The 19,218-nt window shown below is 41.9% G+C and overlaps 1 protein-coding gene across 1 annotated transcript; it reads right to left on the minus strand.

The window, feature by feature from the left end:
* Positions 1 to 11,925: 11,925 nt before the first annotated feature.
* On the minus strand, positions 11,926 to 16,404 carry LOC116828752 (myelin P2 protein). Its single transcript, XM_032787180.2, has 4 exons — positions 16,245 to 16,404; positions 13,771 to 13,943; positions 13,419 to 13,520; positions 11,926 to 12,183 (listed from the first exon to the last, which is right to left on the minus strand). The coding sequence occupies exons 1-4, from the start codon at positions 16,315 to 16,317 to the stop codon at positions 12,133 to 12,135; spliced, it is 399 nt and encodes a 132-aa protein (XP_032643071.1). The 5' UTR covers positions 16,318 to 16,404; the 3' UTR covers positions 11,926 to 12,132.
* Between the last annotated feature and the right edge of the window lie 2,814 nt (positions 16,405 to 19,218).

Genomic DNA, 19,218 nt, shown 5'->3' on the forward strand with positions numbered 1-19,218 from the left:
AGCAGTTTCCTGTTCCTTGCAAAATATTGTATGAACAGATGTATCTATTTACCATAGGCTTGCCTCAGGGACTACATCATTTTCTAATGTTGTTTTGCCATTAGATAAAAATTACATTGTTATTTTAAGGACTTTTATTTTCCCATATGCAATACTATGGCCTATAGCCAATCATGATACTTCACACTGAAATAACAAGGATATGCAGTAATTACCTCCCTAACAAAGAAGTTGATTACATCTAAATTCCTGAATTTCTGAAAGTCATTTTTTATAGCATCTTGTGCTGGCCCTCTGCCCAAGTGTGAATTCCCCCCTGAGAGAATACTATTGCCCCCAACCTGACATGCAAGGTCACTTCACTAAAGCAGTCTAGCAGAATTAAAAGCTACCATGTATGATGTCTGCAAAGACAAACATTCCCACTCTCACAGGGCAGCTAGTCCATCTGAGTAGACCAGGCCCAGTGTCACTGTGTCAGAGCAAGTGGGCCCAAATGAGCCACTTAAAGGAGGCACAGCCACACCTGGGGCTATAAAGACCTTTCAGAGGGCAGGAAGAGTTGGATCGCCTTCTATCTGGAATATGAGAAAAGCAAAACTGGGAACTGTTTAGAAGCAAATGTAGGAAAAATATCAATGAACAATGTATAAGTGATGACACTGAGGAGTTTAGTAGCATTATATCTAATGGAATCATGATGGCAGCAAAGTTAGCTATACCTAAGATATCAAGTCATTCTAAAGGTAGAAAACATATACTGTACAATGGTGGAGTGAAGTGTAGTAAGTGAAGGCCCTGATAAAGGCCCAGTATGAGGCCTGAGGCCTGAACTAAAGTAATGGTTAAGACTTTGCTAACATAAAGCAAAGTTAAGCTGTGAGCCAGAGGCAGGTTCTGCTCACAGAAGCTGGCAAGGAAAGGGCTGATGCTGCAAGAAGATACGTACCTAAAAGGTACTGAACACTAGAGATCAGAACATTCACATACTTGCACATTCACACGATAACAAGGAACAGCCGACCCTCCCAATGACAGGGGCAAAAGGTAATATGATGGCATAGATCGTTTTGTCAACCACATGTCAAGGTGAGAGCAAGCACCTTACTACGTAGATTGGGTTGTACCCTTACTATGTGAAGGGTTGCACCTCAATACGTCAAGAGTGATGTGTAATTGTTGTACCTGTGTATAAGCAATGAATACCCTGGGGTGGTGTCTCTTGTCTGCCTAGGGGGGCAGTGAAGTCCCACCACTGACTGAGCCGAACTCAAGGACCGGTGCAGGGTCACCTATTCGTTAGTATGCCCTGAGTTAGGCTAAGAAACCTACAGGGAACTATTATTGTATCCAATACGGCAATAAACCTGGCCGAGGTGCCTTCGTACCTTACTAGACTCTGTGGTCATTGAGGGTTCTCTTCGGGTCTGCTGTGTCAGCTATCTGCGCAGAGCTGGGGCAGCACACAGAGGGAACACATGCACGCAGCCAAGTGATACCAACAAGGAGAGAACAGAGCACCACACTGGTAGCATCTGACAACACACATCTGACAACATGAGGAATGTAATAAAGCAGTGAAAAAAGGAACAAAACATTTAAGAAAGCAAAAAAAACAATGAATAGTGAGGACTTAATGGAAGATAAATGAAGCAAGGCAACTGTACACAGGACTATTAAAAAGGCAAAAAAAGAAAACTGGATCAAATATTGTGGGAAAATAAATAACGAAACTAAAACATCAGTGGTATATAGGCAGATTAGGAAAATGACCGGAATACAGAGTAAAAGCAATTTTATACCAGACCTCATTGTAGAAGGCCAAGGGATAAAAAGTTCAAATGAAGAAGAAGCAGAAGGCCTGGCAGAAATATTTCACAGTGTTAGTAATGATGAAAATCAGAATGATGAAAATGTGCTTAGGTTAAAAAAATATTAAAGAGAATCATCAGAACTGCAGGAGGTTGGAGGAAGATGAAGATATGCAATTAAACGAAATCTTCTGTATGAGGGAACTTCAAAAATCTACAGCTAAAAGCAAAAACACTGCACCATGCCAGGGCAGCATATTAACAAAATGCTAAAAAACCTGTATGAAGGGAGTCTGAAAATATTACTGAGACTGTACAACAGCATATGGGAAAAACATAAGCTACCAATGGAATGGATTGTAGTTGCTGTGTGGCAACCAGGGAAGAGGTGAACAAGACCTGATGCATACAGTCTAATTGCATTTACATGGGTATAGGCATGGAAAGACTCATAGATGGCACATGAGTTTTCCATTTGGGGAGGCTCACACACAAGTGCTGGAAACTCCTTCGAAGTGTGTGTGGGGCCCACTGGCACCTGGACAATGGCTCTGCCCCGACTCAGCCTTTTCCTCATGAGGCCCTGCCCTCACTCCGCCTCTTCCTGCCCCCTCCCCTGAGGTCCTGCCCACGACTCTCTCTTCTGCATCCTCTCCCCCCAGGTTTCCTCAGCCCATTGGTCGCTAATCTCCACCTCTTCCCTCAAGATCCCCCTTGCCCACTGCTTGCTCACCTGCACCACCTCGCCAAGGTCCTGCCCACCTGCCGCTCCATTCTCTCCACTTCCTCCCCTGAGGTCCCCCCATCCTCTGCTCAATCCTCTCTGTCTCTTTATCCAAGCCCCCTCCCACCCGCTGCTGGCTCCTTTCCACCCCCTTCTCTGAACAGAGGGCTCAGGGGGGCATGGAGCCATGGCCCCATCACTTTTTCCTGCCTTAGCTGCGCAATGGAGGGGGAGGGAGGAGGCGTAGAGGAGGGTGGTCTCGGGAGAAGAGATGGAGTAGGGGTGGGGCAGGGCACAGGTGGGGTCACAGTCCTGGAGTCAGTGCCTCCCCTTCTACGGAGCTTAGTTTCCAGTGCTCCATAGGCGGTGGTGGGGCAGCGTGCCTTCAGAGGAGTGATCTACAGCATTTCCCCCCTGCATGGCTGGCCTTTTTAAGGGAGACTTAGTCTCCTCTGGCTTCTTATATGCACTGCCCATGGAAAGAATGATGACTGAAAGATTATCACATATCTAGAGAGAGATGGACTTATAGAAAGTCATCACAGTGGGTTCAAGGAGAGGAAGGAGTACAGCTGATCATATAGTAAGAGTAAATAAAGAATATATGACAGCAGCTTTGCTACATATTAAAAAAGCATATGATACATTATGGAGAAAGTGCTTATTGCAAAAAATATCATCCCTGGGCATAAACCTAATAATATATTGGTGGATAAAGGATTTCTTAAGAGAAAGAATTATGCAGATCAGAGTGGGGAAATCCTATTCTAGCATATATACAATCACAAAAGGCTCTCCACAGATGAGGGTCACCCACCCTATCTTATTCAACATAATGATAAATGATCTTCTGAAAAGGATAAGTGCAGGAATGGGTATTTCCTTGTTTGCAGATGACTGTGCCATATGGGCTAAAAACAAAAATCAGGAAATAGCTGAGAAGCAAATTAATGGATCACTTAGGAAAAGTGCAGAATCGGGAAACATGGGCTATAAATTTCAATTCTCAGAACTAAAGAAATGATAGTCACTAAAAGGAAGACTAAAAAAAAATGTCAGCTGTCTCTATATGGACAGCAAATAGGCATAGTTAAGAGCTACAAATTCCTGGGGGTGACATCTGATAGCATGCTAACGTTTGAAGGATCACATTGAAAATGTAAAGGTAAAATCAATGTGCTTAAAAGTATTTCCGAAACCACCTGTGGCAGAGATGAGACAGAAAGGGTAAAGCTTTAGGGAGCATAAATAAATCCAAACACTGGGACCAGATGCTAACCATTTAGTTCAGCATCAAAAATGAACCTAAGGAAACTAGACGCAATCCAAGACCTGGGATTACATATTGCATGTGGTATCTTCATCATGACATTTTTTTAATGCAGAGAACTGCTGGTGAAATATCTGGAGCATTAAGAATGAAGTTATTGGACTTAACCTTTTCAGCAAACATCATAGGAAACAGGAAAAATGGAAACACTAAACAAATATATGAAGAATACTGGACAACATAGGGAGAAAAACCCAAAATGCATCATGTTAATAGGATTAAAATATGGACAAAGGAAATAAAAGAAAAGAAATCTAAAAGAAAGTTAACATCTATAGCCACAGGAAAATGCATAAGGGTAAAAAATCACCCGCCCTTACAAATGTGAAAAAGAGGAAAAGGAGAGCTAAAGTATTAAATTTAGCCAATTGATAGACAGTATATATGATAAACTGGGCAACATTGCCAAATATTTATGGATGGTCTAAGAATGAAAAAACCAGAAGAGTGAGGACAGCATTCTGTGTCCCAACACTTGAAATAAAGAAATCCATCAGACTATCAAATTTTGTACCCACTATGAGAGCAGAACTAGCAGAGATAATGTTGATATTATACTTGATATCAGATGTGCAACCTGCCTCCATTTTCATCTTGTCAGATTCACTATCAGGACTACTGGCTATCAAAACTGGGAATTCAGATAGCAATATTAATATAATTAATGAAATACTATTACTAACAACAGAATTGGCACAGCTGGAAGTTCAAACATTGATACAGCATGGATCCCAGCATATGTTGGGATAGCAGGAAGTGAAGCAGCTGACAAAGTAGCAAAAAAATGCTGTAAAAGATGAAAAACTTGACACAGAGATTCTTCTAAGTCAGTGGTCTCCAATTTTTTTATTCACAAGATCACTTTTTGAATTTAAGTGCAACCCAGGATCGACCGCGCCTCTTCCCTGAGGCCGTGCCCTGCTCACTCCATCACTCTTCCTCCATCGCTCGCTCTCCTCTACCCTCACTCACTTTAACCGGGCTGGGGCAAGGGACGTGGGGTGCTGGCTCCAGGAGGAGGCTCAGGGCTGGGGTTTGGGGTGCAGGCTCCTGCTAGGTGGCGCTTACCTTGGGCAGCTCCCAGTTGGCAGTGCAACTAGGCTAAGGCAGGCTCCCTTCCTGCCCTGGCCCTGGTCGCAGCCCCACGTCACTCCTGGAAGATGCCAGCATGCCCCTGTGTCCCCTGGGGGTTTATGTGGCTCCGTGTGCTGCCCCTCCCTGCAGGCACTGCTCCCACAGCTCCCATTGGCTGCAGTTCCCTGTTCCCGGCCAATGGGAGCTGCGGGGCCGGTGCTTGCAGGCAGGAGCGGCACTGGGAGATCCATTGCCCCTCCCGCCCCCCTGGCTGCAGGGGCATGCTGGCCGCTTGTGGGAGTGATGTGGGCCCAGGGCAGGCAGGAAGCCTGCCTTAGCCCTGCTGCGCTGCCAGACTTTTAGCGGCTGGAGATCGTGATCAACTGTCAAAGGCTCCAGGATCGACCAGTCAATCGTGATCTACCGGTTCGTGACCACTGCTATAAGTAAATAGGAATTAAAAAAGCTAATTAAACAAATGAACTAAGAGGAAGGAACTGGACAAAAGAAACAAGGGGGAAAAGATTTCATGACACATGCCCTAGAACTGAAAATGCTGACATACTGCCAGAACCTGAGAGAAAGAGTAAGGTAGCTCTACTTCAAGTAATTACCAGACACTGTGGCTTAAACAGTAACTTGGCCTTAATTAACAAATGCAAAGATGGGCAGTGTGAGACAAACAAGGTAAAAACAATAGTTTATCACATCCTCTGGGAGCATAAAAAGTGTAACATTTGTAGCGGGGGTTGTATGACAAACTCAGACATCCAGAAGTGACAAAGTTTACACTAAAATACCTTGTAAAAACATTAGGCTAATGGGGCACCATTAAGCAAGCAATATTACAATTTCTTAAAAAAATATTTGAAGAGAAAGAGATTGTAACTATAGACCATGAAATCCAGCACCTGGCAGTCATAGACTCCCAGTGTGAGTCTGCTATGCCATTAAATACAAGAAGAAGAAGGAGAGTGATGGGGACAGGCTCTGCCTGGGGAGAGGATCCACAGGGAATGGAATTAACTCCAATGGTGGGTCTCTGCAACAAGGGGCTAGATGCTGATGGAGGTAACCCTGGGGCTGGTGTTCCTGAGGGGGAACAGAGCTGCCTGAATGAGAACTGGTTGTGAGAAAGGAGCTGGCTGGGATTTGGAAGCTGCAAGAAGCAGGATTACCAGATTCCCCTGAGAGGGTAGGCTGTGAAATCCTAGGACAGAGGGTGAGCTGAGAAACTGTGTTATGTGTTTATGTTTGGACAAATAAATCTATTGAAAAGACATTGAGAATAGCGGTGAGTGCTTGTTAAGATGGAGAGAGGCCCAGCTGTGTCACATCCACACATTAAAATCAGTGGTCTCAATTCTTTGTACAGGAAAAAGGTGTGTGTGATGTGGGGGGAGGGGACACAGAGGCAGCACGGGTGGCTTTAAGCTAATTTCGTATTCTGTCTTTACATGGGATCTTCCCCTCCCCTGGCATGAGAGAGAGCATCCTCAGGATATCTCTAATTTATGTTCTGGCTGCAGTGGCCCCAATACTGCATCCTATGGGTCATCTACATGCCAAGAATAAGTGGAACACCGCAAGCTGTGGCCATGCCCAATCACTTGCCTTTCTCAACCCTGGCACAATCCTTTGGCAGGGGATGGTAGGGAGGACAGAGGAGGGCATTGATGGCAGTGATGTGCCTGCCCCTAGTGCCACAGGTATTCCTTGAGGGCAACAGAGAGCCCCACAGAGCCCAGAAAAAGTACAAGTGTTACAGACCGGATAAGCAGGTTGGCATGGTAAGGGACATAAAGCCATTGAAATCAAAGGGAATCTTTCCACTGACTTCTGTGAGCGCTGGATCCAGCCATTAGTGCTGAATAACAGACTAGTGCGTATATGCAAGTATCGAGAATGAACTACGGGAATATGTGAATGAACCAAGTTCCTGACTGTGTGGCCCATGGGATGGGGAAAGAGCAAATAAATTTGCTTGTCTGGGTATAAGCACAGGTTGAAGTGTAGACCAAAATGTATTGATGTAGTTCATTGAGACTTTCATGGTGTATGTCTCAACAGCACCTGTTCCATTTAAGAATCATAGAAGTGGAGAAAAACTAATTTTCTGTGGAAAAAATATGTTTCTATAAAGGTTCTTGAGGATTCAGAACCCCACAAGTTTCTCCTGATTTTCTCATCATTACTTTAAGGACACTAGCGTTATAAAATGCTTCTTTATGGCACTGATTGAATGTAGCATCTGCTCAGAGGTGAAAGTAAGCCGGTGCGGTACAGGATATCAGCAAGAGGCAGTATGCCGTGCCAGACCAGACCAGACCAGCTTCCCCAAGCTGGCGATTTAAAGGGCCTGGGGCTCCCTGCAGCATCAGGCAACCCAGGCCCTTTAAATCGCCTTCCCAGCCCCACTGCCAGAGCCCTGGGGTAGCAGCAACAGGTTCCAGAGATGATTTAAATGGCCCAGGGCTCCCTGCAGTGGCCAGAGCCCTGGGCCCTTTAAAGCGCCGCCTGAGCTCCACTGTCTGAGCCCCGGGGTAGCAGTGGCAGGGCTCCGATGGCAATTTAAAGGGCCCAGAGCTCCCCTGGGGTAGCAGCAGCCAGAGCCCTGGGCCCTTTAAATTGCCCCTGACCCCAGGGGCTCCCAGCTGCAGCCAAAGCCCCAGGGCCTTTAAATCTTGATTTAAAGGTTCCGCCTCTTCTTGTTGAGGCCACACCCCCACTCAGGACTCCAGCGTACTGGTACGTCCTTTAAGATACTATCACCCCTGCACCTGCTCCAGCTGTCTCTGCTTTCTTAACTATCAACTAAGTTGCACTTTTCCTGTTCTGGAAAAATCCCAGCTCCCAGGACAGTTTAAAAATGACTGTTGTATAGAGTGCACATGCCAAATACCAAGTTCATAAAAGTAGTAACATTTATTCAGGAGCTAAAGACCTAAAGCCCCAATTACCATGGCCCCAAATTGCTGGGGGAAATGAAACCCAAAAACACTAGGCAGACGGGGCAGAGTGTGAGGGGTTAGCTAGATACCAGTGAAAGGGGTAAAATAAGGAAAGACAAATAAACCCATAAAGAATTAATGGCAGACAGTGAACACAAGGTATGTGTTTCTGAGTGGACGGCAAATGTCCAGGGACCACTAGAGTTTATGATTTGATAGGGAATCTTCAAGACTATAACTTAAAAAGTTTAGAAGATTCAGGACCATCAGGCTGTGCACATTAGTCCTGACGGTATGTCCATTGAAAGTCTTCCAGTGACCTTTGAATTGGGCCCAGTAATAGCCTATATAACCACATAATATTGTTACCTTTGTCCTCCTTTCCCCCTTTTGTCCTGTTTTTTATTACTCTCATTTGTTGCATCTTGGCTTTATTTAGAATGTAATGGAACATTTGAGTCACCTTCCTGGAGAAGGATGCGTGAGGAAAGAGCCCAGAGAATTTTCATTTCTGATCTGTATGGTCAGCACGATGTCAATGTGTCTGCTGACTAGCTCTGAACTGTTCACAAGAAGTGATCTTGCTTATTTAAGCACTAGGTGAAGTGTTAAGTGACTAGGTTTGTATTAAGAGGCGTGCACTTCGGTTGCTGTCATTAATGTAGGAGATAGTTAAATGGAAACTCTGAAACCTTGGCTGCTTTCATGTTCATCATGTTCCAAACAGTAAAATCATCATAGGTCTAGTTTAATACAGCAAAGATTAGAGATGGGGCTTAACTGAAACCACCTGGAACTTTGGAAAAGTTTGAATCTAGAGCCGGGTCAGGATTTGACTTTAGTAGTTTAGGCTCCTCTGTAATTTTATATATTGATAGCATTATTACTATTTACTTCTTGTATTTCAGTAGTTCCCAGCGATGCATAAACAAGGGAATCTCAAGTAAGAGTAGAGAGGTTATTTTACTTCTGTATTTGGCACTGTCGCAACTGCTTCTGGAATACTGTGTCCAGTTCTGGTGCCTACAATTCAAGAAGGAAGTTGATAAATTGGAAAAGGTTCCAATAAGAGACACAAGAATGATTAAAGGATTGGAAAACATGCTTTATAGTGTTGGACTGAAGGAACTCAATTTATTCATCTTAACAAAAAGATGGTTGAAGGGTGACTTGGTTACTGTCTATAAGTACCTACATGGGGAACATATATTTCATAATGGGCTCTTCAATGTAGCAGAGAAAGATATAACATGATCCATTGCTGGAAGATGAACCTTGACAATTCAGACTGGAAATCAGGTGTAAATTTTTAACAGTGAGGGTAATTAACATTTAGAATAGTTTACCAGGTGTCATGGTGGATTCTCCATAACTGGCAATTTTTAAATCAAGATTGGGCATTTTTTCTAAAAGATATTCTCTAGAAATTATTTTGAGGAAATTCGATAGCCTGTGTTATATAGGAGGTAAGATTAGGTGATCACAATGGCCCCTTCTGGCCTTTGAATCTATTAAAGATGTAATTTCCAGCTCAGGTACACATATCCTTGCTAGCTCTGATTGAGCTAATGCACTAAAAACAGAAGTGTAGCCTTGGTGGTGTGAGTGGTGGGACATGCTAGCCACTCCGAGTACAATCTCATCTGAGACAGTATGTATGGATTTGGGTGGCCAGCCCTTCCTGCTGCTTATGCTGCATGGCTACACTGCTACTGTTAGCACACTAGCTTGATCAGAGCTAGCCCAGGTATGTCTACCCAAGCTAGAAGTTGCACCTTCCAGCTCCAGTGTAGACATATCCTCAGTGTACATGTATATGACAGCCACACTTCTTTTTTAACTACAATTCATATCTTTACAGTCAACTCCAGAAATTGGCTTTAGTACGTATGTTTCCCCTACCCCTAAAACTGGCTGAACCATAAAAACAAGCCTCACTTAATGTTTCCTCCTCAACAGTTTCAGAGTACTGACCACTTAAATGAAATCGATATTAGCAATGTCGATCTATGGTCCCACATACAGATTACTTTAACACATTGTCCTCTTAGAAATGTGGAAAGTCTGGGTATTAAATATTCATAACTGCATTCTCCTGTGTATTAAAATCAGTGGTATCTCTTCTATATTGAGAGTGTCCTAATGCCACATGGCAGACTGAAGATTCCTGATCTGGACAGAAAGCATGGTGTATTAAGAAGGTGGCTACATGGAAATGTTTAGTGCTCTCCATGAACACAGGCCTTATGTTAAGCACAATCTGCCTCTCTTCTGCCCCTGCATTGGAACCTGCTCTAGTGCAAGGATGAGTCTATCTCTATATCTGCTTCAGGTCATAAGGGTTCATACTTCACTTTCACAAATGTTAAGGCTGGAACTTGTTCACACTGAAGACAAAGACAAAATTCCCATTGACCCGTCTAAGGGAATCAGGATAGGAGCCCTATAATTATAAATAACTCTTAGAGAGCAATTTTTGTCCATAGACCTCATAGCATTTTAAAAAGGAGGAAAATATCATTATCTCCACTTTACAGATGGGGAAATCAAGACCAAGAATTGAAATGATATAGTCAAGGTCATACAGCTGGCCAGCATAAGATTCACACCAGTACTATGCTGCATATCAAGCCAAAGTAAACACTTATTTTCTATCACATCAGTTCTAGCCAAGCAGGAAAATGCACGGAGTCCAGTGTAAACTTCCCACATAGCTAGGCCATGGCACAGGGGCTAGTCTGATTAACGAGTCAATAGATATTGCTGGATGTGCTCAGTTTGAATTACCTGGCATCACAAAGTGGAAGAACTAAAGGAGAGAAGTATTGACCAGCCAAATATGCAGCTCAATTAAATACAGTTTTGTTATGTAAGTTACAAACATGACTGCCAATGGGATTTAGACTGCTAAGTACCTAAATCCCTTTAGAAAGGCATTGCAGCACTGAGCACAGCAATGCCTAAATAACTTTAAAAATCTGGGCCCTGGTGACATATTCTACCCCTGGTTATACTGGTATAAACCTCCAATGAAACTTCATAGGGAGTAAACTGATTGTAGAATGTGACCACCCAGTTCAGGATATTGCATTTTCTTTGTGCATCTCACATTCTAGTCAACGTAAGCTCTATGTGCATATTTAAGAACAGGTTTTGATGCTACCTTCCTGCTCTGCTTTCATTTAAGCTAGTTCCTGCAAGTGAAGCACAATACACTTAACTTTAAGTCAAGTCAGATAAGTGAAAAGGAAGAGTTGGTGTTCAAATGATCTTCAAAATATATGTGCAGTTAAAGTCTGAAAATCTTCTCTTCTAAGGCTCGATCCTTCAAGGTGCAAAGCAGAATGTGCATTTAAGCACATGCTTAAGTCCTTTGTTGGATCTGAGCCCGAATGCTCACCACCTTCAAAGGTCAAGTGCTTGTCGATCTGGGATTTCAAGAATGGATTCAAGACAGCACATTTCATTTCATAGTGAAAGAACCATTTGACATTAAAGAATCTATTCCTTTCCAGTTAGAAATACTGAATGAGACACATGCTTCTTTTTCTCCAGGAAGTCTTTTTGGGAATAAGAGCCAAGATGGCAAAAACACCACATTTAAAGGTATAAACTATGTGGGATCTGATAGGAATTTCAGAATGAAGTAATAATGTGGTAATACTGATGTACTGCAATTTCTTCTGTAAACACGGCCACTATACATTGCATGGAGAGCTTTATGAGTTTTGTAGGGTAAGGATAATATCCTTATGTGCACTGTTCAATAGTAAAACCATTTGAGAAACTGTAATCTCAAAGCCACAAAATAGGGATTATTCCAAATAGGATGCTTTCAGTAAAAATGTCTTTCCACCTCCAAAGAAAGATAGTGCTTTGCAGTCTGTACTGCACCATTTCAAACAGAAATAGTCTTGTTCATCCATACATCAAGGAAAATAGGTTCATATCTTCTATGCAGTACATCAACCCTAAGGAAAGGTGTGCAATTCCCAATAAAGGAAATCAAAACAATTCTACAACACAGACAAAAGCTACATTTCACATGTTGGGAAGCTTTTATTTAATCACCAAGATACTTTGGATTAGTTACACTACAGCTTTGAAATATCATTTGATAATTTAGTTGTTTTCCTGATAAAGGAAATAAGAAAAAAGGGTGCATAATAGGTAGGGCTTTGCTTGTTGAACTAAGCTGGGTTTCCAGAGCCAGTTCTAGTCCAGTGTAGAGATGGAATTTCCTCACACTCTCTCATAGATTCGAGTGCAGACAACACCTTTCATATCACATTCCTAAGATTAAAGAAAGAAGGGTTAATTGAAACTTCTGAATGACAGTGCATAAGCATCTAATCCAAAGGCCAATGAAGTCTACAGAAATATTTCCTGTATATTATTTCATTAATTTATATAGATCCCCAAACAGCAACGTTATTTTTTATCCTCCAAGTGGGAAAGGATTCTATTTCAACAGCATAGACTTTCAAAAGAGTGCTTAAAGAAAACCATACTTCATAAAATTAGACATGATGTAATAGCTAGCCACAGATTTCAAATTTCTTTCAAGAACACATGTTGCCTTCAGGAGTATTATTGCAATGGCACCAACATCAGCTGTGGTAAGCTTAATGTAGAAGATTACATGACTGCTTTCATTTTAAAAAGAAGTCCCCACTTCCTTGTAGAGAGTTCAGAGTGTAACTCGATTGCAAGCGTGAACTGTCAATAGATAAATGAACTTTTCCTTGCAAAGGCAGTGATGAACCACCTACAATTCATAAGTTGTAAATAAACGAAGGGGCTTCCTAAGACTGGGGGAGGGGAAGACGGTATATAGCACTTTCTACCCCTTCCAGTTCCATCGTGCCCTTCTTATTAAAGGATTGGAAAACATGCCTTCTAGTGAGATTCAAGGAGCTCCATTTAGTTTATCAGAGAAAAGGTTAAGGGTGCTTTGATCAGAGTCTATAAGCACCTACGTGGGGAACAGAAATTCAATAATAGCGGCTACAGACAAAGGTATAACAAGATCCAGTGGCTGAAAGTTGAAACTAGATAAATTCAGAGTAGCAATAAGGCACCTATTTTTAACAGCGTGAGGACAATTAACTACTGGAACAACTTACCCAAAGGTTATTGTGGATTCATCATCACTGGCAGATTTTTAAATCAAGACTAGATGTTTTTTCTAAAAGATCTACTCTAGTTCTGTCACAGCAAAAATTAATTCAGGGAAGTCCTCTGGCCTGTGTTATGCAGGAGGTCAGAAAAGATGTTCACAATGGTCCCCTCGAGCTCTAACATCTACAAATCTATGAATTAGTCTTACCTGTAACTTCACTTTAATGTAGAGGGGGTTTTGTGCATGGAATATAATGTTTACTTCATTCCCACTTGCTTCCTAAAGTTATTTCTCCCCCGTACCCTCTCACTATTTCTATCATGAAATAATGTAATGAAACCAAAGAGAAGGTGAAAATTGACATTATAATTAAATTTAAACTATTAAACTGTGTCTAGTCACTTACCACCACCATTTTCCCATCCACCAATTTTCTCCTTATTGTGGTCTCTTTGCCATTCCACTTCTGCACTTGAACCAATGACCCTTTTTCTAAGGTTACGACACTCTGCAAAGACCCAAAGAATTTGTCAAAATGTGACTATTTTCTCAGAGCCCTGCATGTTAAAGAGACAATTCACTTTAACATTGAGCAAATTCCACATTCTCGACACATAGCCCACTCAGCAATGTTGGTTTCAGCACAACATTTGCTCCTCTTACGGTGCTTTGCAGATTTATGCTTTCAAGGATTAAAAAATCCTCCCATTTGTCATCCAGCAGATCAGAAACCCTCAGAAGGAAATCACTATACTCACCTTGGTTTTCCTGTCATCTGCTGTGGTTTCGTCAAACACTTGGCCCAATTTGAAGGAGATCTCTGTGTTTTTGAAGGTGCTTTCAGTTCTGATGGTTATCACATCCCCTTTCATTCTGATGATCACACTGGGCTTGGCCAGGCCACCTAGTTTCCTGGTGGCTAAGCCCACTCCTGAAAATCAGACATAAAAATACCTTCTGTGAAGGAAGAAATTCCTTATCACTTTACAGAGCATCAGAGCAATTTCCTTGTAAACAGATACCACAGTTTCTCTGTTTGGAATGTGACACTAATTCATCAGATTCAGAGGCTGCATTTCATAGGCTGAGGCATTCCCAAATCCAGTGTGTGTACAGTACATTTCTGTTTATCTGAATGGGCTGGGGGACTTCTGAAAGTTTTGGATAGCCAGGCACTGAGATAAACAGAAGTGCTATTTTGAGCTGCAGTTTTACTGATAGAGAAATATGGGGAATGAAGGGTGTAATGCTGATGTTTGCTTAATACTTTGTACTTTATAAAAGAGTAAAAAAACAACTTTACTTAGTGGTATTAGAATCATTGTGGACATAACGTAATTCTGATTCATTCAAATTAAACATAATTTAATTTGTCTTTCCAAGCTGTTGTTGCTGCTGAAACTGGATTTGGTCTCAGTAACTGCAGGTAACCCCTCAGAACCACTGCAAAAATACAAAGTCATTGATTAGCACTAAGGCTATGTCTACACTACCGCCATAAGTCAACCTACACTACGCTACTCCAGCTACATGAATAACACAGCTGGAGTTGATGTACCTTAGGTCAAGTTACCGCGGGATCTACACTGCAGGGGGTCGACAGGAGAAACTCTCTCATCAACTCACCTTACTCTTTTCATCAGGGGTAGATTACAGGGGTCGACTGGAGCGTGATCTGCTGTCGATTTGATGGGTTTTCATTAGACCCACTAAATGGACCACTGGTGGATCAATCTCAGAGCGCTGATCCCAACTGCAGTATCGACCTGTCCTAAGAGGCTCTCAGAGGCTAATTTAGAAGTTATGATCAGGTGACTAATTCACATAGGGCTACTTGGGGACACACTATGGATTCAGAAAACTAGGATTTTCAGATAAATGAAATTCAGATAACTGGAATTATACTGTATGTCTAGTTAGAAACAAGAATATACTGACTACACATGAAGTATGTATTTTTAGGTACGCAGGAACACAGGCAACTATTAATCTGCACAGCACCTATGTAGAGAATATAGCTAGTGGCAAACATGGAAATTTTTTCTCAAAAATATGTTTGAAATATTTGGCCCTTGTTTTTTACTAGTCAAAGCATTTCAAAATTCAATTTTTTTTCAGCCAGCTACAGTAGAGAATCTCAGTATCTAGAATCTAGTGCATTTCTGTTGCACTTCACAACATAAAATATACAAGAGACTAAGTGGGGTACTCTTAGTATTCTCTGCTACGGAAGGGTAGTTACAACACTTAAGTATCTCAGGAACGTCTAAATATCAGTGAAACATAAACATGTCAAATAGAGAAAAATTCAAATACAAAAGTGAATGGGAGCAAAAAGATACAAATACAACTGCCATCTACGAGGCTCCTTTTACAAGGTTTGCTATACTGGACAGCCCACATCCTGGTCAACTAGTTAGAGCAGTACTCAGACTTCTGTTCCTCCTTTTGCCTCTGACTTGCTGTATCTCAGTTTTTTAAATGTAAAAGGCTGATAATAATAGTTACCATCTTTGTAAATTCTATGAAAGGTACCAGGTATAGTGAGATCAAAGTATTTGTGAAGTACAGCAGTATTCACTGCAAATATTCAATGCTGAAATATTTCTTAAGCCCTGGTATTGTCACAAAATCTCCCCAGCAGAATTTATACCCAGCATTGATTGTAGTTAGTCAATTGGAATTATTCTGCTACTCTCTTTAACCTTTAAAGTAAAGGGAATTAAAGCCTCAGCAACAGTAATGCTGAAACTGACCGCCAGTGCAATCATTACAAAACGATGAAGCCAGTATTAAACTGAAAAAAACAATGCCTAATTTGTTTCATTCCCAGCATTTCTCAGTTACAGATGGATTCATTCATGGATTTAGACCTCAGGGAGCTCAGTGTCAGGATACAGCAGCACCATCACAAGCTGACGGAATACAGTAAGTGATTGTAAGTTCTAAGTTTAATAGTATATGCAAGAGGGACAAAAATATGTTTTTTTCCATTTCTCATTGAATGGGAGTAAGAGATGCAGATTAGTTAGTTAGTAAATTTATTATAACAAACCAGAGATTTCTCCTTTTCATTTTAAGATGCTGAAATTGGAAAAAAAGAAAAGAAAAGAACTATAATACAGATATAACCAGAGTGAAGAGTCCCCAGGCCCGGAAAGAAGACATTTTCCAGAAGCAAATAGAAGAAGAGATATTTCCAAGCAGAGCTTATAAAAATAGCATTTCTCACCCAATTCTTTCATATAATCATCAAATTTTTCACTGGAGACAAGTTTCCAGGTTCCCACAAACCGGTTACACATTATATTGGCTTTGTGAGGCAGTATCCCTCAGAAGAAAGGCAATGATAGCAGCAGCTCTCAGTGGGTGGCAAAAGGACTGTGTGAGCTGTGCATGCCTCAATAGTTTCTTTATAAAGATGCCCTGAACTTGTAATTCTCAAGACTGACCAACCAGGAGAAAGAACGTCAGAGGCAAGACAATGCACATCTTGTCCAAAGCCACTTGTGTTAGTACCAAGACTCAGGGTTGCGCCTGCCACTGCTTCCTCCACTGAATAAAGCAGAATAATGAGGAGGTCGTGGAGGCCAGCACACGAGGTTACTGTTGCAGTGCCAGGAGAACATTTCAGTGATGCTGCTATAGCGTCTGAGACAAATCATGATGCCAAGCACGGCACCACCCCACTGTGAACATTAATGCTGCCTTCCTCCCAACACCAGCACATCTTCCACTGTCACCATCCTCACTGCTATTGTCACCCTGGTGCCAGTGAACTAAGCTAAAGCCACACGGCGGGTCATCTCACAAGGATCTGAATGTGGGGGAGGCTTGGAATTACTTTGTCAAAGTTGCAGAAGCTAGCTAAAGCCTGCATCCAAGTCAGGGGGAAAAAATCATAGGGAAGGGTTGCAGACCAAGCTGGATGAACAAGCATCTCAAATAGGGTTATTAAGAGAAAGTAGAAAGCCTGCAAGAAATGGAAGATGGCATGGATCAGCAGGGAAAGCTACCTCTTGCAGGTCAGTAAGCATAGGGAAAAAGTGAGAACTGCCAAAAGCCACTGAGAGTTGGACCTTGCAAAGGGAATTAAAACCAATAGTAAAAGGTTATTTAGACATATAAATAAAAATAAATCAGGGAAAGAGAATGAGATAGCTAAGCAGTGAGGATGGGGTGAAGATTAAAGATAACCTAGGTATGGCCCAACACCTAAACGAATACTTTGCCTCAGTTTTTAAGGAGGGTAATGAGGCATTGGGGGCAGTGGCAGGGCAGCTAATGGGAACAGGTATATGGAAGTAGAAATTACCACCTCTGAAATGGAAGCCAGACTCAAATGAATGGGACCAAATCAGGGGACCCGAATAATCACCATCCAATAGAACATAAAGGAACTGGCATGTGACATTGCAAGCCCAATAGCAAGGATTTTTAATGACTCAAACTCAGGGGTCATACTCTCTGACTGGAGAATTGCAAATATAGTACCTATATTTAAGAAAGGAGAAAAAAGGTGATCTGGGAAACTACGGGCCCATTAGTTTGACCTCAGTTGTATGTAAGGTGTTAAAATAGATTTTAAAAGTCAGGGTAGTTAAGGACATAGGGGTAATTGGGATAAAATACAACATGGTTTGCCAAAAGATAGATTGTGCCAGACCAACCTGATCTCTTTCTTTGAGAAGATAACTGATTTTCTAAATAAAGGAAATGCAGTCGATCTAATCTACCTGGATTTCAGTAAAGCATTTTATACAGTTCCACATGGGAAACTGGAAAAGATGGGGATGAATATGAAAGTTGTAAGGTGGATAAGGAACTGGTTAAAGGGGAGAGTACATGGGTCATGCTCAAAAATTGAACTGTCAAGCTGCAGGGAAGTTACTAGTGTTGTTCCTCAAGCATTGTTCTCGGGACCAATCTTATTTAACATTTTTATTAATGACCTTTGCACAAAAAGTGGGAGTGTGCTAATAAAATTTGTGAATGACACAAAGTTGGGAGGTATTGCCAGTCTGGAGGAGAACTGAACTATCACACACGACCTTGAAAACTGGAATAGAAATGGGATGAAATTTAATAGTGCAAAAATCGTGCACTTAGGGGCTAACAAGGTTTTTTGATATAAGAGGGGATCCTGTAAGTTGGAAATAAGAGAGGTGGAGAAAGACCTGGGTGTATTGGTTGATCACAGGAAGACTATGAGCTGCCAATGTGATGCAGCCATGAAAAAGGCTAGTGCAATCCTAGGATGCATCCAGTTAGATATTTCCAGCAGAGACAAGGAAGTGTTATTACCATTATGCAAGGCACAGGTAAGACCTCATGTGGCATACTGTGTGCAATTCTGGCCTCTCACGTTTAAAAAAAGATTAATTCAAATGAGAACAGGTGCACAGAAGGGCTACTTAGATGATCAGAGGAATGGAGAATCTACCTCACAAGAGGAGACTTAGGGAATCATAGATTATTAAGGTTGGAAGGAACCTCAAGAGATCATCTAGTCCAACCCCCTTGCTCAAAGCAGGACCAATCCCCCAAATAGCCCCCTTGAGGATTGAACTCACAACAGTGGGTTTAGCAGGCCAGTGCTCAAACCACTGAGCTATGCCTCCCCCAAAGGGAGCTTGACTTGTTTACCCTAACAAGGAGATATGACTGCTGTCTATAAACACCAGAGAGGAAAAGAAATTTTTTAAGTTAAGGACAATGTTGGTACAAGAACAAATGGCTATAAACTGGCCATCAATAAGTTTAGGCTTGAAATTAGATGAAGGTTTCTAACCATTAGGGGAGTGAAGTTCTGGAACAGCCTTCAGGGGACCAGTGGAGACAAAAAAACCTAACTGGTTTTAAGACTGAGCTTGATAAATTTATGGAGGGAAATGTATGAGGAGATTGCCTACAATGGCATATGGCCCATCTGTGACTGCTAAGAGTAAATCTCTCCACTGGGCACTAGGATGGGGAGGGCTCTGAATTACCATGGAAAATTCTTTCATCAGCTGTCTGGCTGGTGGGTCTCACCCATATGCACAGAGTCTAACTGATCACCATATTTCTGGTTGGGAAACAATCTTCGCCCAGGTAAGATTGGCGGAGACCCTGGGTTTTTGGGGTGTTTATTTTTTTTTGCCTTCCTCTGCAGTGTGGGGCATGGGTCACTTGCTGGTTTGAATTAAAGTAAATGGTGGCTTGTC

This window comes from Chelonoidis abingdonii, chromosome 2 (genome assembly GCF_003597395.2).
Source record: "Chelonoidis abingdonii isolate Lonesome George chromosome 2, CheloAbing_2.0, whole genome shotgun sequence".
NCBI lineage: Eukaryota > Metazoa > Chordata > Testudines > Testudinidae > Chelonoidis > Chelonoidis abingdonii.